This window comes from Diceros bicornis, chromosome 7, assembly GCF_020826845.1.
Source record: "Diceros bicornis minor isolate mBicDic1 chromosome 7, mDicBic1.mat.cur, whole genome shotgun sequence".
NCBI lineage: Eukaryota > Metazoa > Chordata > Mammalia > Perissodactyla > Rhinocerotidae > Diceros > Diceros bicornis.
This window is the reverse complement of record NC_080746.1, coordinates 87,924,632-87,949,529: the sequence shown is the minus strand read 5'-3', so window position 1 is coordinate 87,949,529 and position 24,898 is coordinate 87,924,632. Positions and strand designations below refer to the sequence as shown.

General features: G+C 35.3%; 1 protein-coding gene across 1 annotated transcript in view; it reads left to right on the top strand.

Annotated features, from left to right (window-relative positions):
• The window catches only part of CCDC73 (coiled-coil domain containing 73), a 121,948-nt gene that overhangs the window by 31,660 nt on the left and 65,390 nt on the right, over positions 1-24,898 (top strand). Inside the window, exons 3-6 of the mRNA XM_058546199.1 lie at positions 6,670-6,741; positions 8,435-8,470; positions 9,619-9,693; positions 24,314-24,352. Of these exons, the coding sequence (XP_058402182.1) occupies positions 6,670-6,741; positions 8,435-8,470; positions 9,619-9,693; positions 24,314-24,352 (222 nt within the window). The remainder of the gene's footprint in view (positions 1-6,669; positions 6,742-8,434; positions 8,471-9,618; positions 9,694-24,313; positions 24,353-24,898) is intronic.

Genomic DNA, 24,898 nt, shown 5'->3' with positions numbered 1-24,898 from the left:
TTTTTTGATTTAAAGTCCATTTTCCATTTTGTCTTTTTTCTGTTTTTGGGTGTTATTTGCATGGAATATCTTTTTCCATCCTTTCACTTTTTTTTTTTTTGTGTGAGGAAGATTGGCCCTGAGCTAACATCTGTTGCCAATCTTCCTCTTTTTGATTGAGGAAGATTGTTGCTGAGCTATCATCTGTGCCAGTCTTCTTCTGTTTTTTATATGTGGGATGCTGCCACAGCATGGCTTGATGAGTGGTGTGTAAGTCCACGCCTGGAATTTGAACCCACAAACCCTGGGCCACGGAAGTGGAGTGCACAAACTTAACTACTACGCCACTGGGCCGGCCCCACCATCCTTTCACTTTTAACCTGTCTGTTTCTTTGGATCTAAAGTGCATTTCTTGTGGACAGCATATAGTTGGATAATGTTTTTTATCCACTCTGCCATTCTTTGTCTTTTGATTAGAGAATTTAATCTATTTACATTTAAATTCCCGATAAGGAGGGACTAACTTCTGTTATTGTGTTGTTTTTCATATGTCTTATGGCTTTTTTGTTTCTCATTTCCTGCATTACTGTTAGCTTTCGTGTTTGTTGGTTTTTTGTAGTGTAACATTTAAATTCTGTTCTCATTTCCTTTTATGTATATTGTATAGCTATTTTTTTTTACTAAGGGGATTCAAGTTACCAAGGGGATTGCAGTTAGCATCTATCCTAACGCCCTAATTTGAATTTATACCAGCTTAACATTAATAACATAAAAGAACTCTGTTACTTTATAGCTCCATCCACACCCTTTCACTTACTGATATTACAAAATTACATCTTTATATATTGTATGCCCAAAAGCATAAACTAATAATTTTAAAAAATGTGTTAGTCTCTTAAATTATGTAAAAAAACAAAATGTGAAGTTACAAACCAAAGTTTTCATAATACTAGCTTTTAGTTTAATAATTGTTTTTTTTTTAATTTATTAGTTTCTTAAACCATGTAGAAAACAAAGAGTGGGGTTACAAACCATTGTTAGAATAATATTGGCTGTTATAGTTGCCTGTGTAGTTACCTTTACTGAAATCTATTTCTTCATACAGCTTTGAGTTACTATCTCGTGTCCTTTCATTTCAACCTGCAGGACTCCTTTTGTCATTTCTTGGAGGGTAGGCCTAATGGTAACGAACTCTCTCACTTTTGTTTATCTGGATTTTAGATCGTCTAGAGGAAAGGCAATTTATATCAGTTGGAGATAAGACTATGAAGCATATTTTATGAGTTTCCTGGAATACTTTGCCAGGTTTGTCTGACATAAGGAAATGTCCAAAATCATGGGGAGGAGTAGCCAGCTTCAAGTGGCAACCTCTAGCAAGTGTATATGATGGAAGTCAATGAGTGTAGGAGTGTGGACTTCATGGTCTTGAGAGTTAGAGGTAAACTGCTTGGTCATGAAAGTTCAAGTGTCAGATTTAGTATGCCATTATCTCTCTCTATTTTTCCTCAAGATTGAGGATGATTAGGGCAATGAAGTTTCTAAATAAATGACAAGGCTCTGCACAGTTCTCTAATAACAGTCACAGTAAAATGAGTGCCTGTCACTGGAGATGCTCAGACTGGGAACACAAAATCAAGTTATTTTCTCTACTCTCATAATTGTAGCTCTCTGGCAAGAAAAAGTTTCAGTCCATCCAGAGAAGTAGCAAGCAATTATCAGAACAAATTCAGAACCCAGTGCATGGGTTAATTTTAGGAAATCCATTTGGACATGTTCAGTGGGATCCTGAAGCTTGGGTTTACAAGGGTAACAGTTTTTACCAGGATTGTGCTGGAAACAGATGAGGTGTGTGCCAGAGACATTCTTAGCAATCCTTGTAAAATTTTCTCACCAATGCTAATTGAGTATAGCTTTCAGCATGTCCTTGCTCTGATGGGTATTTTCTTGTAAAAATTTTTGCAAAGTTCCATTGAGGTTCTCTGGTGCCACCAGGGGTCTGTCCTGAAAGTACCAGAGATTATTTTATAATTTGCAACCATGTATATTTTTCAAACTCTGGAGCCAGTTGTGGGTATTCCAAAATAGCATTTTGGAATCTCTACAAACATTTGGCTTTTTGGAGTATCCTGGGGGCCAGGACCTGACTGAGGGCTGCCTGTGTGTCATAAAGATAAACAAGGACATTTCCTTTAGCCTTCGTGTTATCCCTTTTAATAGGGCTATATGATAGCTACCTCCTTAGGAAGCACTAGAACACTTAAAACTGTGGCCATTTTACATTGGGATTTCTACTGAGGTCAGAAACTTTCATTGTTTCTACAGTATTCCAGAATCATGGACTACTCCAAAAGGCATATCCTGATATTAGTGTTGTGTTAACTCTCTTATCTCTTGAAAATTGGCAGGCTCTGCTAAGTGGGATAAGTTCTGTCATCTGGGCCGATTTTACCTCTGTCGAGGAGTCATATTTTAGGAGTCAGTTGAGACTGTTGCAATGTATTCTGCCTGATGTTTTCCCATTTCAGTTTCAAAAAATGATCCATCAACAAATAAGATTAAACCTAGGTTTTCTAGGAGGAGTTTCTAACAGATCTTGTTTGAGGCATAGTCAGTGCTTGGCAGAGGCTAGATCTCATAGAATTCCCTTTCTTTGGGTAATGGGAAAAGAGTAGCAGGCTTTAAAGTATAGCACTGAGTGGGAATACATGAGAGAGAAAGTAATAAAAGTTCATAGGAGGTAAGCCTGTTTGCTGAGAAATGTGTTTTCAGTAAGCAAAAGGATTGTACATTATACAGAACCATCAAGTTTAAACAGGATCTTGAAACCAAATCAATAGAGGCCTCTACTAGTTTGGCTACTGCTAATATTGTCCTTAGATAAGGAGTAGGCTTTTGCCATTGGGTCTAGGGGAAGATTGTGGTAGTATTCCGTTAGAGTATTAAGGGCTTGTCTACATTGCTCAGGTACAAATAGGTAGAAAGCTTTATGACAATTAGGAAGGCTCCAGGAGCGGGGTGGGGCATGACTGTTGAAGAGTTATTTATTTATTTATTTATTTATTTTGTGAGGAAGATCAGCCCTGAGCTAACATCCATGCTAATCCTCCTCTTTTTTTGCTGAGGAAGACCGGCTCTGAGCTAACATCTATTGCCAATCCTCCTCCTTTTTTTTTCCCCAAAGCCCCAGTAGATAGTTGTATGTCATAGTTGCACATCCTTCTAGTTGCTGTATGTGGGACGTGGCCTCAGCATGGCCGGAGAAGCGGTACATCAGTGCGCGCCCAGGATCTGAACCTGGGCCGCCAGTAGCGGAGTGTGCGCACTTAACCGCTAAGCCATGGGCTGGCCCCTGTTTGTTTTTTAAATTGTTTTTTGGTGAGAGGAAGTTGGCTCTGAGCTAACATCTGTTGCCAATCTTCCTCTTTTTGCTGAGGAAGATTGCCCCTGGGCTAATGTCCATACCCATCTTCTTCTGCTTTGTATGGGGGACGCCTGCCACAATGTGACTTGATGAGTGGTGTGTAGGTCTGCGCCCAGGATCCGAACCCTCGAACCCCGGGCTGCTGAAGCAGAGCGCAAGAACTTAACCATTACACCACCAGGCCGGGCCAGAAGAGTTATTTTTAAATCAAAGAATTCTTGTTCATGTTTAAGTTCCTAAGGGAGAGGTTCCATTATTGAGGACTTAAATTATATAGAGACGTGTCAATTTCAGAGATTTGCAACCCAATGTCTGCAGTAGCCAGTGCAATCCAGAAAATTTCTTAATTGTCTCTTAGAAACCACCCTTGGAAAGTATTGAATGGCTTATTATTTATCAGGAATGATAGATTTACCTCTTTGGGATACATCATACCCTAAATAACGTACTTTATTATGACAAAATTCTAAACTTTCTTTGGAATTTTCATGTCTTTTCGGAGCTAAAACAGTACATAGATAACTGGAGTCAGTCTTAGAGCCCACCTCATCTGTAGAACATAGCAAAAACTTGCCCACATATTGTGTAAGTGTAGAGTTACAGGGAAATTTAAGGTCCTTAAGGTTCCTCATTAAACCCCTGAGGGATAGGTAAATTGTCAACTTTCCCGGGACAAAACAGACAGGTGAAACTAACTTGATCTAAAGAGACAGTATAGAAAGCAGAGCACATATTTATAGTGGTAAAATATGTAGAGTCAAGTGGCACTGAAGATAAAATAGTATTTGGGCTAAGTATTACAAAGAATTGGGGCAATGGTTATTTTATTTATGGCCTTAACGACTCGAACAAATCTTTATTTTCAACCAGTTTCTTGACTAGGGAAGAACAGTGTTTAAAGACTGATAAAGGGTGACTCATCCTTTTTATATTAGGCTTTTGGACTACAGTCATGTGTTGCTTAACGACAGGGATACATTCTGAGAAATGCATTGTTAGGCAATTTTGTCATTGTGCGAACACCATAGAGTGCACTTACACAAACCTAAATGGTACAGCCTACTATGCACCTGGGCTATATGGTACTAATCTTATGGGACCACTGTTGTATATGCAGTTTGTTGTTGACCAAAATATTGTTATGTGGCCCATGACCGTATTGGCTTTAGTTCTTCTTAGCTTCTGGTTTTAGAGGTATTGTGTAAAGTTAGGTAGAGGTTTAGATGGGTCAATCTGAACCTTGCTTCCAATATTAGTAAGACACTTTGTCCAGAAAGAGTGCCACTTCATGGAGATCTTCAATTTGGTTTGATCCCATACAAAGGTACAAGTAAGTCAATATCCAAATTAGCTATGATCTGATTATGAATAGAAAAATCCTCAGAGATCTCAAAAAAAAATTAGGAAAGAATTTAATTTTGCAATTCTGTTTATATAGTAGATCCCTATCTCTTAAGTTAATGGGTATGGTGTCATAAAGGAGAAAATACTGTTCCTCACTTGAGGATCCAAGGATAACACTTACAGGCTGAAACAGGGGGATGTATCTCTGGATTTTTAGATACCTGCTATCTGGATAGCTCATTGACTCTGAGAGTTACGTGATGATGTCAGGGTTTATGGTATGAATAGAAAATTTTCATGGTTTATTTTAATATTTAGAGAAATTTCTCTTTGCAAGTTTGAGGATAAAATGCGAAGTTCGGTGCATGATTTCCCCTCAGGGCAGTGTCATTGATCTACTGCTTGATTTTTTTCCCTTCATTTTCTTAGCTAGTTTAGGACAGGCTTTTTTCAGTGTCCTTTCTGCTTATAATAAGTATCTCCAAGTGTCTTGTACCAAGAGACTCACTCCTCCAGTGAGTGTAAGGCCGTCATCTGTAAGACCCCAGTTTATTCTGCTTTTGTTCTAAGGCTTTTTGAAGGTCTGGATTTGGAGACCTAGTAATGGGTCTATTTCCCATGCCAGTTTATTAAATATTCTATTTCTGGATTAAAGGCTGTTCACAGAAAGTGAGGAGAGAGCTGGAAGTCACATGTGCTTCAGAATTCAGTCCTTAAAGAACCTATCCCTGAGGTATCTAATAAACTCTTCCTTGCTTACAGGAGTGGATTAGGTCTAATTTATTTTCACAGGAAAAACTTTGGGCAATCACCTCTGAAAGCTTTTGTCCAACATCTACAGCTTTTCTAAATCTGTCTAACTTCCTGTGCAGTTTGGGATTTCCTAAGTTATTCTTGGGATCTTCTCACCTTGCCTTTTCCATTCAATTTTTTTTTTTGCATCTGAGAATATGAACCAGTTGATACAGATCTGGGAACTGGCAGTATTATTTTTTAAAATTAGCTGTAGGAATTGAAGTATTTTAAAGTAATTGCTAACCAGGAAAAATAAGACTTTGTATGAGAATAGAAATGTAATCATGGTATACTGTATGGCTCAGCATTAAATAAAAATTGCATAGTCGTAATAGTATAAATACTGACTATTGATTTAAGCCACAATTTTTATATAATTTTGTTGGAAAAATAGAGGGAGGAGTTGTAGGGTAATGGTTGTAGAAGAAAGCTAAATTCCCAACTGTCATATTAGGAGGTCAGTAAATAAATTTTTTAAATTGACAAATCAATGTATATTTAGAAACATGGAGTTAAAAACAGACATTTGAAAGTGTTTGCCACTTTTAGATCTATTTTTTAAAATTATAAAATTATTTGATAAAAATAGAAGAAAAATTTTAAAGTTGTCTTGAATCTAAAGGACAGAACATACAACCTCTACCAAAAAAGGGGGAAGAAATGGAATCATGTTTTTTTTAAAAAATGCCCTATGGTAGTTTTGGTTTTGTAAAAAAAATTATTTCAATGAATTTAAAGAATCATGTGTTGCCGTGTGAACATTTGTGCTTAGATAATAAAATGGGTTTCTTTGGAAACTCTAAGACTATAATTTGCTTGTGTACTACTCTGTTAATTTTAATAACTTTTGATGAAAGATATTTTCTTGAAGAAAGCTTTGGAACAATCCATGTTCAGAGTTTAAAAATTTAAAAAGCAGTGTATTTTATCATGAAGAAGCAACTGGAAGCAATTTTATTGTATGCTGATTCCATGACAGTTAAAAAATCATAAAATTGGTTTAGAAGTTGCATTTCAAGAGCATAAAAGAATGTATACAAATATATTTAATTTTTATTTAAATTGTTAATTAAAATTTAAAACTGAAAGTTGCTGGAATTTGTTTTAACTTTTCATAATTTTTAAAATAGGAAACTCTTCAGAATCAAAAGGAAACATTAGCAAAGCAACACAAAGAAGCGATGGCAGTTTTTAAAAAGCAGGTAATTTCATAAGGATAGACAAACACTACAGTTTTAATTATTGCACTTTTCTCCCCTCTTATATGAATATTTTCACGAGTTTTTCTCCGTATTCACTGAAGATGAAAAGGATATTATTGGTAGCAGAAAATGAATAAAGTTATTTTGAATCACAACTCATAAAAAATGTGCAATATAGTAGAATGAGTTAGTTAAGGAGAGAAATTGCTAAAACTATGTTCTTCAAGATGTGTTTTCATCTGTCCTAAATAAATCAGGTTAGTGATATGTGTGTTCTTGTTCTTTCTCTGCCTTCTCCCTTTTCTCTCTTTGATGAGAGTATCCTAAGATCTTAACCTTTTCCACATTACTGCTTTACCCAAGCCGGAATTATAACACTGATGAAAAGCTGAGGCAAGTAGGGAGATGTAAAGGATGAGGAGATGTGAATTATCATCCCCATAAATATTAACTGAAGCCTCCTTAAATATTAACTGTCAGCAACTAAGAAAGAGTAGTAGAAAAATAGAAAAAAAGAAAAGAAAAATATTTTAAAGAAATGGATAGCAACTCGTTCAATTATTTTAAATTCTATAGCTCTTCTTTACTACCTCAAATTTCTCTTCAGTCCCTAGTTAGAAAATGTATGAAATGTGCTCATGGAAAACATCCTCTGGAAGTGTTTCCTCTTATAGTCATCTCAACGTCACCATTTTTTCTTCCTTTTTCCTTCCCTCTTTTTTGTCTTCATCTCCATACAAGTGTGTGTGTTTAGAAAGAGAAATGTATAGAAGGAAATAAACCTATATAACGTAAATCACTAGTAGGTTAAAGTTATTGGCAATTTATACTGTAGTGTGGATTTGTTTAAACAGACGATAAACTTGGTTTCTTTTAGTCTGAGATTTGTCTCATCAAAGTTATGGAGTTTTAATTGAAGAGTAAGGAAGCAGAATCCAAATATACAGCCTAGTATTCTCTAGGAGAGACCAAGTCTATGTTTCTGTTATCACAAGGGACTTTGGGCAAGATAAGAATATTTAGGTATTTGAAGGGTAGAGGAGAAAGTGTGCTTGGGTCCTTTTTTTTCCTTGTTTTTTTTTTGTTTGTTTTTTTTCTTTTTTTTAAAGAAAGGATTCTTGAATCTAAGTGAGGAATATGGAAAATGAAATGGAGAAGTTCCAAAGAAAAACTTTGTTTCTTGACAACTTTGCCTAGTATCCTTGTGTTGCTTGGAATATTTAATTAGTTTTCTTTGACATGTTCATTTTTGTTTTTCTGTTTTAAAATGCCATTATTTATTTACTAGATTGCCACATGCATTTTTAAAAAAATTTCAGAGTATACTGTCAATGCAAATACCAATGATATCGTTTTTATGTGTGCCTTCAGAAAATGTTATATGTTATTATTTGTGAGTAGATGGCAAAATATTGAAACATTTAAAAAAAAAACCTTTTGGAGAGAAAAACTGAACTTTCAGGGATGATTGGTGTCTCTAATCAGTGTGATTAAATTGTTCATTTCCTTTGGTGACTGGCTTTTACCCCCTTTTATATCTTTTATTATTTTCTCAGTGTAAAAGTAGCATATTCACATTATATTAAGTTCAAACAATATAGAATGTAAAATATTTCTATAGTCTTACTGACCAGTGTAAATCGCTGTTAACAGTTTATTTACCTGTATTTTAATTTTTAAAATTGTTTATCAGTTGCAAATGAAGATGTGTACCTTGGAAGAAGAAAAGGTATTTGTTAATTTTTTATTAATTTAAAGCATACTTAAATGCATTTAATTATCAGTCCACTATAATGGAAGGAGCATTATTAGTAAGCTAATGGAGATTGTTAATTGCTTAAAATCTTAGAAGCAGAAAGGACCTAAGGGAATTATGTTACTTAACCACTATTGTTTTACACATGAGAGTACTGAGGCCCAGTAAGATTAAATGACTTGCTGAAGCTCCCATTTTGAAGTGGCACAGTTGGGACTAGAACCCAGATCTTTTCAGCCCCCAAATTAATGCTCTTTCCACTCTACTGCAATGTTTCTATCAAGTATAAAATATTTTTAGTATTTTTTCAATGTAATTACCTTCTTTAAAAAACATTAAAATGATTTGCATCTGGGTGCAGACAAACTGGAAAAGGACACAACTCCGAACAATCCTAGAAATTCATCTGCATTAAATATTTTTTCTAGCTATTTAATAGTTAATACATGGTTTTATCATATTAAAGGACATATTGTTTATATTAATAATTTATAGTTTTTTAATTTTAGCAAAAGACTTTCTTTTAAAAGTTCTCCCATATCTTTATATTTATAAGACAAATGTACTTGTATCTTACTAATTAGAGTATATTTATTCTAATAATTTTATTTTATTTATTTTTCCCCCAAAGCCCCAGTAGATAGTTGTATGTCATAGCTGCACATCCTTCTAGCTGCTGTATGTGGGACGCGGCCTCAGCATGGCCGGAGAAGCAGTGCATTAGTGTGCGCCTGGGATCCGAACCCAGACCGCCAGCAGCGGAGTGCGAGCACTTAACCGCTAAGCCACGGGGCCGGCCCATAGAGTATATTGATTCTAGCTATATGAATTAAATATTTAATTATATAGTGTCCATAAGTTATCAGAAATGCTCTACTGATAAAATGATTTGTTGTTATAATAAGATTTTCCATTTCATGATATTTGTGATCTTATATGGCCTGGTTGTAGTTTTATGATAGTTTGAAGTCATTAGAAATGTAAGTTGTAGTGCAGATACAAGTTTAAAGCCTGCGAAGTATTAGGTTTAAAGTAGAGAGTTTGGTCCTTGAGCTCTTCTATTTTCCCCATAAATAATGTCATTTACATGGGAAAGTACTGAAATAATTTTTTACTTAAAGGGAAAATATCAACTTGCTACAGAAATAAAAGAAAAAGAAATAGAAGGATTGAAGGAAACATTAAAAGCGCTACAGGTAAAGTAACTTAGTATTGCTTAAAAAGTAACGTGGTATTTTAGTGTTGTATCAGTAAAACACCATTAAACACGTAAGCTAGCAAAGCAGACAAAAATTCATATATCATATGGTATACAATTTAGTACGTTTTTCCTGAAAGCCTTGACTTTCAAATTAGGATTTTTGCTTCATCTTTTATTTAAAAAAGAAATATTAAAATAACTTTCATTATTCTTACAGTAATGTAATTAGATATATATTATTTTTAACATTTTATAGATGAGGAAAACAAATCAGGCCTGTATATTATAACTGATTTACCATGTCTGTAGAAATTAAAATAGCATTAATTGAGTCATTATTATTTGCTAAGTACTGTGCTTATTTTCTGCAAATACGAAAATGAAGGAAATATCACTTTTGCCTTTAAGTTGTTCTCGGTGTGGTAGAGAATGCAAAGGTATACAACTAAGGATGATTCATTCAATGTATATTTATTGAAGGTCTGTGTGCCAAGCACTGTTCTAAGCGCTGGGGATACAGCAATGAATAAAAAGGACAAAAATCTCTGCCCTTGTGGAGCTTACTTTCTAGTGAGGAAGACGGACAATAAAATGAGATAAAGAGTAAAATAAAGATTGTTGGGGGAGAAGATATTCCATGATTTCAAAGTATTACCCTATAGATGACATTAATTACAAAGAGCAAAATATATTTTTACAATAGAAGGATCCTGACGGTCACTCCGTTGACCAGGAGTTTCACACCGTAGTGTGAATTTGTTTAAGCAGATGATAAACTTTCCTCCTTTAGTCTGATTAAGATAGTATAAGGGTTCCCCTTTCTCCACATCCTCACCAACTCTTGTTGTCTCTTCTGTTTTTGATCATAACCATTCTAATAGATGTGAGGAGATACCTCCTTTGGGGTTTGGTTTGCGTTTCTCTGATGATTAGTGATGGTGAGCACATTTTTATATACCTATTGGCCGTTAGTATGTCTTTTGAGAAATGGCTGTTCAGGTCCTCAGCCCATTTTTTTAGTTGGATTATTTGTTTTTTACTGTTGAGTGTATGAGTTTCTCATATATTTTGGATATTAACCATTAATCAGATAGATGGTTTGTGAATCTTTCTCCCATTCTGTAGGTTGCCTTTTCACTCTGTTGAGTATTTCCTTTGCTGTGCAGAAGCTTTTTAGTTTTATGTAATCCCATTTGTCTATTTTTGGTTTTGTTGCCTGTGCTTTTGGTGTTATATTCAAAAAAATCATTGCTTAGACTAATGTCAAGATGCTCTTTCCCTGTGTTTTTCTTTTAGTAGTTTTATGGTTTCAGGTCTTTTTATTTAAGTCTTTAATCCATTTTGAGTTGATTTTTGTATGTGGTATGAGATTTTGTATGTGGTGTGAGATAAGGGTCCAGTTTCATTCTTCTGCATGTGGCTATCCAGTTTTTCCAACACTATTTATTGTAGATTATCCTTTCTGCATTATTTATTCTTGGCACCCTTGTCGAAGATCAGTTGGCCATAGATGCACGGATTTATTTCTGGGCTGTCTATTCTGTTCCATTGGCCAATATGTCTGTTTTTATGCTGGTACCATACTGTTTTGATTACTGTAGCTTTGAAATATATTTTGAAATCGGGAAGCATGATATCTCCAGCTTGGTTCATCTTCCTCAAGATTGCTTTGGCTATTCAGGGTCTTTTTTGGTTCCACATGAATTTTAGGATTACTTTTTCTATTTCTGTAGAGATTGACATTGTGATTTTGATAGGGATTGCACTGAATCTATAGATTACTTTGGGTAATATGGACATTTAAACAACATTAATTCTTCCATCCATGAACAGAGGATGTCTTTCCATTTATCTGTGTCTTTTTAAATTTTCTTCATCAATGTTTTATAATATTCACTGTACAAATCTTTTACCACTTTGGTTACATTTGTTCCTAAATGTTTTATTCTTTTCATTGCTATCATTAATGGGATTGTTTTCTTAATTTCCTTTTTGGATAGTTTGTGTATAGAAATGTGGCTGATTTTTATATGTTGATTTTGTATCCTGCAACTTTACTGAGTTCATTTATTAGTTCTAATAGTTTTTTTGTTGAATCTTTAGAGTTTTCTGCATATCTGATCATGTCATCTTCAAACAAAGATAATTTTACTTTTTTCTTTCTGATTTGGATGGCTTTTATTTCTTTTTCTTGTCTAATTGCTCTGGCTAGGACTTCCAGTACTGTGTTGAATAGAAGTGGTGAGAATGGGCACCCTTGCGTTATACTGGATTGATTATGATATTCGTTGTGAGCTTTTTGTATATGGCCTGTATTGTGTTGAGGTAAGTTCCTTGTATACCTATTTTGTTGAGAGTTTTTATCATGAATGGATGTTGAATTTTGTCAAATGCTTTTTCCATTGAGAAGAACATATGGTTTTTTTCTTTCATTCTTTTAATGTGGTGTATCACATTGATTGATTTGCACCATCCTTGGACCAAGGATTCTTGGACCATCCTTGCAGCCCGGGGATAAATCCCACTTGGTTATGGTGTATGATCCTTTTAATGTGCTGTTAAATTCGATTTGCTAGAATTTTATTGATGATTTTTGCATTTATGTTCATCAGGGATATTGGCCTGTAGTTTTTTTCTTGTGGTGTCTTTGTCTGGCTTTGGTATCAGACTGCTGCTGGCCTCATAAAATGAGTTTGGAAGTGTTCCCTCTTCTGTATTTTGGAAGAATTTAAGAAGGATTGATATTAATTCTTCTTTGAATGTTTGGTAAAATTCATCCATGAAGCCATCTGGTCCTGGGCTTTTCTTTGTTGGGAAGTTTTAGATTACTGATTCAATCTCCTTATTTATTATTGGTATGATCAGGCTTTCTATTTCATCTTTTTTCGGTTTTGGTAGGTTGTATGTTTCTAGGAATTTATCCATTTCCTTTAGGTTATCCAATTTGTTGGCATATAATTGTTCATAATAGTCTCATATGATCCTTTTTATTTCTGAATTTGTTGGTGTATAATTGTTCGTAATAGTCTCTTATGGTCCTTTTTATTCCTGATACATCCATTGTAATGTCTCCTTTTCATTTCTGATTTTATTTATTTGGATCTTCTCTCTTTTTCTTAGTCTAGCTAAGGGTTTGTTGATTTTGTTTATCCTTCCAAAAAACCCACTTGTAATTTTGTTGATTTTTTTCCCATTGTTTTTCTATTCACTATTTGATTTTTTTTCTATTCTAATCATTATTATTTCCTTCCTTCTGCTGATTTTGGACTTAGTTTTTTTTTTTTTTTTTGGTGAGGAAGATTAGCCCTGGGCTAACATCTGTTGCCAATCTTCCTCTTTTTGCTGAGGAAGATTGGCCCTGGGCTAACATCCATGCCCATCTTCCTCTACTTTATACATGGGATGCCTGCCACAGCATGGCTTGATAAGCGGTGCATAGGTCCGTGCCCAGGATCTGAACCTGTGAACCCTGGGCCATCAGAGCAGGGTGCACGAACTTAACCACTACGCTACTGGGCTGGCCTGGATTTTGGACTTAGTTTGTTCCTCTTTTTCTAGTTCTTTGAGATATAAAGTTAGGTTGTTTATTTGAGATATTTCTTTTTTTCAACGTAGGCACTTATCACTATAAAATTCCCTGTTAGTACTGCTTTTGGTACATCCCATTAGTTTTGGTCTGTTGTGTTATCATTTTCATTTGTCTTGAGAGACTTTTTTTTTTAATTAATTTCCCAGTTCTTTTTTCCTTTTTTTAAAAGGATTTTATTTATTTATTTTGAGGAAGATTGGCCCTGAGCTAACATCTGTTGCCAGTCTTCCTCCTTTTTTCCTTTTTTTCCCCAAAGCCCCAGTAGATAGTTGTATGTCATAGTTGTACATCCTTCTAGTTGCTATATGTGGGACGCCACCTCAGCATGGCTTGATAAGCACTGCGTAGGTCCATGCCCAGGATCTGAACCGGTGAACCCTGGGCTGCTGAAGTGGAGTGCGCAAACTTAACCACTACGCCACCGGGCTGGCCCCTTGAGATACTTTTTAAATTCTCTTCTTTTTGACACAATAATTGTTCAAGTGTGTGTTGTTGTTTAGTTTCCACATATTTGTTAATTTTCCTGTTTTTGTTTTTTTACTCTTATTGACTTCTAGTTTCACTCCACCATGGTCAGAAAAGGTACTTGGAATGATTTCTGTCTTAAGTTTGGTAAGACTTTTTTTGTGACCTAACATATGATTTATCCTGGAGAATGTTCCATGTTTGCTTGAGAACAATGCGTATTCTTCTGTTGGTTGAGAAGTTCTGTATGTGTCTTTTAGGTTCCTTTGATCTATAGTGATGTTCAAGTCAGCTCTTTGTTTATTGATTTTCTTTCTGGATGTTCTGTCTCTTATTGAGAGTACAGTATTGAAGTCTCCTACTATTATTGTATTTCTGTCAATTTTTCCCTTCAGATCTGTGGATATTTGCTTTAGATATTTAGGTGTTCAGATGTTGGGTGCATATATATTTATAATTGTTATATCTTCCTGTTTAATTGACTCTTTAACATTATATAACAACCTTCTTTGTCTCTGGAGATAGTTTTGATTTAAAGTCTATTTTGTCTGATATAAGTATAACCACCCCTGCTTTCTTTTGGTTACTGTTTGGTATATCTTTCCATCCCTTTACTTTCAGCCTATGTATGTCCTTAAATCTAAAGTCAGTTTCTCGTAAATAGTATATCACAGTATTTTGTTTTTTTATCCATTTAGCCACTCTGTGCCTTTTGATTGGAGAGTTTAATCCATTTACAGTTAAAGTAATTATTGATAGGTGTGGAATTACTATTGTCATTTTGTTAATTGTTTTCTGTCTCTTTTACAGTTGTTTTGTACATCTCTTCCTCTCTTGTTGTCTTCCTTTGTTATTTGATGTTTTTTGTAGTGATTTTCTTTGATTCTTTTCTCTTTATCTTTTGTGTATCTCTTATAGGTTTTTATCTTTATGGTTATCTCAAGTCTTGCATAAAGTATCTTGTAGTTATGTCTATTTTAAGTTGATAACTTCAGTTGCATACAAAAGCAGTACACTTTTACTACCCCCTACCTTGTGATAATTATCCATTAATAAATTTTTGTCTTTTAACTTATTTTATATTAGGGTTAAAAGTAATTTATGCACTACCATTATAGTCTTACATTATTCTCTATTTATCCATATGTTTACCTTCGCCAGTGAGAATTGCTTTCATATGCTTTTGCATTGCTGTCTGGCATATTTTTGTTTCAATTTGAAGAACTTCCTTAAGTATTTCTTTTTTTTTTTTTTATAATTTTATTTATTTATTTTTCCCCCAAAGCCCCAGTAGATAGTTGTATGTCGTAGTTGCACATCCTTCTAGTTGCTGTATGTGGGACGCGGCCTCAGCATGGCCGGAGAAGCGGTGCGTCGGTGCGTACCCGGGATCCGAACCCGGGCCGCCAGCAGCAGAGTGCGCACACTTAACCACTAAGCCACGGGGCTGGCCCCCTTAAGTATTTCTTATAGGGCAATTCAAGTGGTGACTGACTCCCTCAGCTTTTGTTTGTCTGGGAAAGACTTTATCTCTCCTTCATTTTTTAAATGATAGTTTTCTGGGTATAGTATTCTTCATTGGCAGTTGTTTTTCTTTTAGTACTTTGAATGTATCATCCCCCTCTCTCCTGGCCTGCAAGGTTTCTGCTGAGAAATCTGCAAATAACCTTGTAGGGGTTCCCTTATATGTGACAAGTTGCTTTTCTCTTGCTACTGTCCAGATTCTCTCTTTGTCCTTTTATCCTGTTTGGGGTCCTTTGAGCCTTGTGAATGTGGATGTCCATTTCCAACCCAAGATTTGTGATGTTTTCAGCCATTATTTCTTTAAGTCTGCCCTTTTCTCTTGACTCCTCTGGGACTCCCATAATGCTTATATTGATTCTTGTGATGGTGTTCTATAAATCTTGTAGGATTTTTTCACCCTCTTTTGTTCTTTCTTCCTTTTTCTTCTCTGATTGGATTATTTCCAATGATCTGTCTTTGAGTTTACTGGTTCTTTGTTCTATTTGATTGAATGTGCTGTTCAGGCTCTGTGTTGCATTTTTTAATTTCATTCATTGTATTCTTCAGCTCTAGAATTTCTTTTTGGTTCTTTTCTTGTGATTTCTACCTCTTTATTGAGATTCTCGTTTTATTCATGTATTGCTTTCCTGATTTCATTGAGTTTTGTATCTGTGTTCTCTTGTAGTTTGCTGAGCTTCTTTAAAGCAATTATTTTGAATTGTGTGTCAGGTAGTTCATAGATCTCCATTTCTTTGGGCTCAATTACTGGAAATTATAATGTTCCTTTGTGGTGTCATGTTTCCTTGATTTTTCTTGTTCCTTGTAGACTTGTGTTGGTGTTTGCACATTTGAAGGAACAGTGACTTCTTCACCTACTGGCGGGTGCGAGAATGCCAGCTATGGGGGCAATGTGTGGTGGCACCAGGTGTGGCACTGGGTCTAGCAGCTCTGGGTCAGTGGGGGGAGCGGTGGCACCTCTGGCTTCAAGGAGGGGCACAGCAGCATGGACTCCAGGCAGCTCTGTCAGCTGGGGTCAATGTAGGCATTAGCAAAGACTATGAGGGTCCTTGGCAGTTAGGGCTGCTGGTGTCCACAGTAGTGGTGAGGGCTGCTGGGATCCTTGGTGGCAAAGGCTGCTGGTGTCTTCCTGCTCTCCTTTTCTCTCATTTGGGGAGAGTTGTGGCTGAAGGCATCCTTTCTGGTGCCGAGCTATGTGAGCATAGAGGATGGGATGACACAGGTAAAATGCTTCCTACACTTTTTTATTTGGTCATTCTTGTTTTATGTGCTCTCCTGGGTTGCTGCAGCTTCTTAATTGTACTCCAAGGCTCTTCCAGAGCTATTTTCATTCCTAGGTCGTGGTTAAATAGTGTGTGTGTGTGAGGGGAGAAGGGCTGAGACCTCCTACTCTGCTATCTTTCTGATCACTCCCATGAATTCTTTATATTTCTTGGAAATAAGCCCTATTTATTTGTGTTCTGAGCTTCAAGTAGTTTTTTCAGTTTGTCATTTGTACTTTGATTCTGTTTGTTTTAGTTTTTTTGCTTAATTTTTTTTGCTATGAATTATTTATTTTTCTTTTATAGCTTTTGGAGTTTGTCATGGTTAGAAAGCCATTCACCAATCCAAAGTTATAAAAGGATTTGCCCTTGTTTTCTTTTATTACTTCTGTGTACTCAAATTTTACGTTAGATCTTTGATCATTTGAAGTTTATCTTTGTAACACAGTATGAGATAGGAATCTAAGTCTATATTTTTCCAGATTGTTATCCAATTCTTAACACTATTTAGATTCTTCTCACTTGAGATATTAAGCACTTTTTATTTTGGATTTCTTTTGTTACTTTGATGTAACAAAGTAAATAAAAATTAAGTACAACAAAATGTCAATGAGCAGCAAGAAGAATGTTTTCAATAAAAAGAAGGGAATGGATTCCATGCCTCAGACTGAATGAATATGGGGCTGGAAGATATTAGTGATATAGTAAAGAATCCTTGTATCTTGTTTCAACAAAAAAAGTAGAAAGTGATTAGAAACTCCAGGGAAAATAGATGACTGTATAACTAAGGCATAAAGCAAATTCAATTGGGGATGGTTTTGAGCAATTGATGGAGTATAAGAAGAGAGATATTTAGGTCTTGACCCTAATAAAATCATCCTTCATGTAGCACATTGAACCTATAGAGAAGGAAATGTATTGTTAGCATACTGTTAGGCTCTGCATTAAACAATATCTATATTGATTGTAATAACGTAAACACCATTGTCTTCCATTTTTTAGAATTAACCTATAGACAAAGCATGGAATACTTAATTATGGTTACAGAACAAAACTTAAATATTACTAACTTTGTTGATGAAAAAGTGAAGGTGTGGTAAGATCAAGTTGATGCTGATATCCAGAAATATTCTCTGAAGTTGATAGAACAAGAAATAGAGGTTCAAGTCTATTATTTCAAGTTTATATAGCTGTATAGTTTAGTGATTCTTATCATACCTCAGATATCCAGTTTGGTATACTTTTGATGATCCTAGTTAGGTATACTTTTTTCTTTTTATTTAGAGAAATTAAGACATTTGTTCTTGCAATTGAGTAAACAGAAATTACCATTGTAGCTATTGTAGAAGACATTAATTGTTTTTCTCACAGTGTCTTGAACTAGGCATAACGTATCTCTCATTTTGCCTAATTTATTATTTCTTGATAAATCTTGAAAAAGTATTACTTTTTTTCTACTAAAATGTCAGTAAAGAAATATTTCAATTTTGTTATGTGCTTTTTTTTTTTAGCATTCCTTCTTAAATTGTTTCATTTGATATCATTCATGCATGTTTAATTATCTGGATAATATAGTGAGTGTTGTCAAAGCAAAGGAAGTTCCTTCATCTAGCTGACCCTCTGTGCAAGGTCTGTACAGATTTGTTTTATCTCATTCAACCTGTGACGTGGTACAAGTGATGTATGGGTTACCTCATGGTGTACTTATGGTACAGGTACAGTGTAGAGCAATGAAGATACTTATGATGTTTTCCCCTCAAGTTAAAGAAGCTTAAATAAGTTCCTGTTCAATTATGGATCTGATATAAATCCACTAGGCACAGGAAGTTCGCAGCCTTGTAACTATCATGTAACAACCTCCCTCCCTCCTTTATTTAGAAAGTTACTTCTCTTTCTTCTTTTTCCTTTTGTAAGGTTACACCTACTATGTGCCAGGAATAAGAAATCAGATAATGCCTTTTCTTAAAGAGCATCTGGACAAGGGACTCTACTTATTGAGTTCCAAAACAAACAGAAACAAAACCACCATACACCGAAAACTCAATTATTTTTGCTTTAATCGATTCTTTGAATGTGTTTCATTTCTATTTAAACATGGTACCTTGTTACTTGATTTCAAAGGGATTGGTTTAGAGCAGGGCAACCTGCCTATATCTAAGTTATCTGAAAAATTAAACTTTGTTTATGTAAACAGTATGCCTAGAGAGCTAAATAAAGAAACTTTGCTGATTGTCCTGTAGATTTTAAGTAAATTGTTTCTGTCTATAAATGACATAATAACATGATTACATGGTAAGACACTTTGTCTTCTGGAGTCTCAGTTTTCCTTAAGGTAAAATGAGGAAATTGAAATACATCAGCATTTCCCAAACAAGACCATTTTGTGAGGTCATAGCATATCTACATTCCCTACTCTGGGTATTAGGAGTAAGGAAATTTGGAAGAGGTCTTCATTCACCCTCCCAGAAGAGGCATGAATAAGAGAGCATAGATAGAAGTTGCTAAAAACTGGATTGGGGGTAACGGGAAAATTTTCAGCTCTAAAGCTCTATGATGTCATGTTATTTCACTAAATTTTAGACTTACTGAATTTATCAACTAAGATATTAATTTCTCAACAGAACTGAAGACATATTTAATACATAATGTGTTATTTCTACTGTTAAAACCTAATTTTGTTAGGCCTTACCACAGTGACAAAAGGGAACTAAATTCCTGGAGCTTTGAGAGTGAACATTTATCCATCAGGAATTCCTAGACATTTGGGTAATTTTGTAGTTTGGAGAATCGTAAACTTATAGAGATGTTGGAAATACAATACAAAGAACTTATTTTTCCTGAATGATCTAAGAGTAATATACCAGTCTAGTGCCCTGTCACCCCAAATACTGTAGTGTATCTTTGCTATAATCAGGGACATTGTCCTACAAAACCATCAAAATCAGTAAGTTAACACTGATACATAACTATAATCTAATCCTCATACCTGATTTGGGTTTCAACACTTTCCCTAATCAATTCTTTTATACTGGAAGAATCCAGCTTACAATCTTATGTTGCTTTTAGTTGTCATATCTCTTTAATCTCTTTCAATCTTGAAAAGTTCCCCAGTCTTTTTCGTGATTTTATGATTTTGAAACTCTTGAAGATTACAGACCAGTTATTTTGTAAATATCCCTCAATTTCTGTTTGTGTGATGTTTCCTTGTGATTAAAGTTAGTTTATGTATCTTTGGCAGGAATACTACAGAGATAGTACCTTGTTCCCCTATAATTGGATCCTATCAGATAGTTCATGATTTGAGTTTGTCTCATTATTGGTGATGTTCACTTTGATCATTTGATTAAGGGAGTATCTGACAAGTTTCTTCATTAGAAAGTTACTCTTGGGGGCCGGCCCCATGGCTTAGCGGTTAAGTGCGCATGCTCCGCCACTGGCGGCCTGGGTTCGGATCCTGGGTACGCACTGATGCACTGCTTGTTGGGCCATGCTGAGGCGGCGTCCCACATACAGCAACTAGCAGGATATGCAACTATAACATACAACTATCTACTAGGGCTTTGGGGAGAAAAGGGAAAAAAAAAAAAGGAGGAGGATTGGCAATAGATGTTAGCTCAGAGCTGGTCTTCCTCAGCAAAAAGAGGAGGATTGGCATGGATGTTAGCTCAGGGCTGATCTTGCTCACAAAAAAAAAAAAAAAAAGTTACTCTTTTCTCCTATTTTGTAGGGAGGTGCTTTGAAATTATGTAAATATTCTGTTTCTCACCAAACTTTTAGTGTATTCATTTATTTATTTATATCAATATAGACTCATAGTTTCTTATTCATTGGATTAAAATGTGACTATCATTATTTATTTTGATGCTTTACTTATCCTTTGTTTGATCAGTGGGAGTACATTCAAGCTGAATTTTGAGTCTTTTGGACATATCTTCATCATTCTGTCAGCATTTTCCTGCTTTCAGATAAAAACAAAATGTGCCAGGATCACCTAGTAGTTTACCTGACTTTGCTTGCCCTGAAACAAACCATTTCTCCATGTTGCCCCGGGACCTTTTAGTGGAAAATGGTGTGTAGAAGCCAAGATCTGGGCACTGTTACACTCATTACTGTTGAGGTGTCATTGCTCTCAGACCCTCTCAGTTGACAGAGCTAGGGAATATATGTATGTATTTATATACACACAAATATATATATATACACACATTTATAATTATGTTTATTTCTCTATGTATATCAAAACCATGAATTTACATTACCTCCAGTTCCGGTCCAAAACCACAAAATTAATTTTAGTTTATTTCCGTCTGTATTTCTACATTTCTTTCCTCTTAACAGTGAGAAATATGACCCTCTTTATCCTTAATATACTTACTTATTTGATAAATTACCCCGTATATATTCAGTCCGCTATTCTGCTGCACCTTCCTTCCCAGTAGGTGTGCCCTCTTTTCCCAGCTTGGACTCTGACACCTTGAGCTGGGTTGCCCCTTTCTCAGGGTTGCCCCCCTCACCCTACTCAGCTTCTAACTCCTGCAGTAGATTGCAGGAGATCCTCTCTTCCACATTTGGGCCTGATACCCTGATTTGGAGTGCTGCTGCCGTGACCCCTTTACCCCTTCCCCAAGGACACCTGGGGACTTAGGACTGAATTGTTCAGGAAAGGGTAGGGGTTAAATGTTTTCAACATAGTATTTTGAGGGACTTGATTCCCTAGTAACAAAAATACAATTAATGGAAAATAAGGTTTGCTCTAAAGAAATGTGCTTTACAGTCAATTTTTCATATAATTTTCCATAAAGTGAAGAATAACTATAATAGGAAAACATCTGTACTTTATCCTTGAAATTGCCCTCTGTAGTTAATACATTAATCAGTGTCAGTATAGTTTTGTTCCTGTATTAGATGCCTATATCTGATATTATAAACCAATTTTGTTATTTTAGAATTAAAAAAAATCATTATATATAGCATCCATAAAAAGATTCCACGTCAATCTAGTTATATTGCTTTCAAATTCAACTTACGTGTCATAGGAATGCAGCTACATGGTAGTTTTTTAAGTTGGATAGGGCACTAGAGGTGTTGATAAAATATAGCTGTGAATCATGATTCAGAAAGAATAAAATGCAGAGGTGTTAATGTCTGAAGAACAGTGACCTGAAAGGATTTGGTAAATTTGCTCAGATGTTTTGTTCTATTCAGGCCCTAACAGGTTGGACGAGGCCCATCCACACTGGGGAGGGCAATCTTCTGTACTGTGTCCAGTGCTTCAAATGCTGATCTTATCCAGAAGCACCCTCACAGACACACCCAGAAATAGTTTAATCTGGGCACCCCTTGGCCCAGTCAAGTTGACACATAAAATTAACCATCACAGTAGCAGGTAATAATAAATTCAGGATTAGAGTGCAAGTCTTCTGAATTGTGTCTTTTTTTCCTCTTATTTTTCTAGATGACCTCTACCCTTGTACTTCTCTTTTGTCTCTATGCCTTAAAAAATACTCTGATCTCATCCAGTTACATGTCTTTAAAATGGGATCTATGTGCAGAGGACTTCCAAATGTATATTTCCAACCCCATATCCAGCCTAGATTGACTCTTGGATGTCTAAAAGACATCTCAAACTTGACATGTTCAAAACCAGGTTCCCAAAATCTTCCCCTCCTGAAAACTAACTTCTTTTCCTTTTTTTCCCCTCATTAATTACAACTCCCCTTTTTCTGTTGCAAATTTTTTCAGCTTTCCCCTCAGATAGGTCCAGAATCTGACCACCTCTCACTACATCCATTATTAACACCCCTCTTTCATCATCCTCTTTAATCAGGATTATTGTGGTAGTTTATTAAGGGGTTTTCAGGCTTCCACCTCTGTTCCTCTTAACAGTGTTAACATAGCAGTCAGCCTATGTCACATTTGTCCTTGGAACTCTTCAGTGGCTTCCTGTCTCATTCACTGTAAAAACCGAATCTACATCATGCATTGCAAGACCTATGATGATATGGCCCTCCGCCCTCCTTCTTCTCCTACTCTTCTCTGAACTTATCTTTTGCAGTTCTTCCCCTTGCTCACTCCCTTCTAACCACATTGGCTTCTATGCTGTCCTGTGAAACACATCGTTTTTCTCCCTTAGGGCCTTTGCACTTGCTGGAAGACTCTTCCTCACTTCTGTCAAGTCTTTGCTCAGAAATTGCTCTCTCAGAAAGAACTTTCCTAGCCATCCTATGTAATCCCCTTCCCTGATTTATTTATTTTTTTTACTGCTTATCAATATCTAATAGACCACATATTTTAAGTTACTTATTTGCCTATTATCTACATTCCCCAGAATTTAAGATGGGCTGGATTTTTTTGGGCCAATATTGTACCGCCAGTGTCTATATCAGTGCTTTAGTTATAGTAAGCATTCAATATTTGTTGAAGAAATGAATCACACATAACCCAATCTACCAAAATGAAATACAATTATCTGTATGCTATTCAAGGCAGTGTGCTAAAAAATTTATTTCTTAAGAAATGTGAAGTAATTATTATATTTTTGCTTAAAATTTAACAAGTATAAGGAGAGTTTAAGAAGATGAGCACTCATACATGGCTGATTGGAGTTTAACTTGGTCGAACGCTCTGATTATGTAATAATTGTTAAAAGTCTATAAAAATGAACAAATCTGGGGCCAGCCCAGTGGCGCAAGTGGTTAAGTGTGCACGCTCCGCTGTGGCGGCCTGGGGTTTGCTGGTTCGGATCCCGGGCGTGTACCGACGCACTGCTTGTCAAGCCATGCTGTGGCAGTGTCCCATATAAAGTAGAGGAAGATGGGCGTAGATGTTAGCCCAGAGCCAGTCTTCCTCAGCAAAAAAAAAAAAAGAGGAGGATTGGCTGATGTTAGCTCAGGGCCGATCTTCCTCACAAAAAAAAAAAATAAACAAATCTTAGGGTTTCTACTTGGGAGTTTATCCTGCTAAAATGAATAACTACGGAGTTCTTGGTACAAGCATGTTTATTTCAGAATAGTTTAATAAAACTGAAAAATGGGTAAATCTACAAAAATGAGAGTGATTTGGTAAACTATGGTATAAAGTTAAGCAGTGGAATACTATATAGCCATTAAAAAGTTATGTTGTAAATTAATTTGTCATAGAAAGGTGTTTGTTATTTATTAAGTAAAAATAGTTTACGAAATAGTGCATATATTATTATTCCACTCCCCATTGGCTCTCTTTTAAAGTGTAAATGTATAGAAAAATATCTGACAGTACCCAAGTATTAATGATTGTTATTTCTGGGTTGTGAGATGATTTGTTTAAAATGACTTTTTTCCCTGATACTTACTTGTCTTATCAGATTTTCTTCATAAGTAGTTAAGTGCAAGCTCTCCTAGACTGCTCTTGCTGTCCCTCTTATTTATTTTTCTTCAGTGTCACTCTCTGACTTCTGTCCTGGTTGCTTATGTTTTGTTGTCTGTCTGCCACCACCCCCAGTGGACAGGCAGCTTCTTAAGGTCAGGGACTTTTTCTTCACTGCTGTATCCCAGGATCCTAGGAAAGGCTGGTGTATAGTAGGTGCTTCATAAATATGTGTTGAATAAATGAATGAGTGTGTTGTTCTTGTTACAGGGAAGACAGTTATGGTAAATAACATTTTGGAAAAATGTCACTAGAAAAGAATAGTGCATAGAAGATAAATGTCACATTTTATAGCACACAATTTTAGTATCAAGAGGAATTTATAACAGATAATTAAAGAATTTTAAGGAGATTTTTCTCCTTGTTTTTTCAAGGTTTCTGAATATTCTTTACAGAAGAAAGTGAGTGAAATGGTAAGGAAATTACAAAATATACAGCCACCCCCCAGATTAGTATATAACATGCATAGTATTTTTGTCAATACAAATGTGACGTCTATAGTGAAAAAAAAAAAAGTTGAAACTGGATGTTAATATCCTCTTTAAAGGACTGAATTACAATTTCAAATATAGCTTAAATGAGTTTATTTCACAAATTTGTTTCCAGATTACATAGTATTTACGTATTATAGAATAAATTGAACACAGTTCCTGAATTATTGGTAGAGGTCTTATATTAAAATGAAACAACAAAGAAATAAGAACAAAAAAACGCTAAAATCTCTTATTTTAATGATATCTTTTCTAGGTGTTTATGCAAACATATAGGTATTAATTATAGCCTGAAAAACTGAAATAATATGAAGTAGCATTTTAATACTACATTTGGGATATGGTACTCATCCTTTATCATTCAACAAGTGTTTGTTGTGCATTTCTCTTCTATAGTATATTAAAAATTAATATTTGCATTTTTACTGCATAACATTTTATGGAATATTTACTTTTGATATTCTCTCT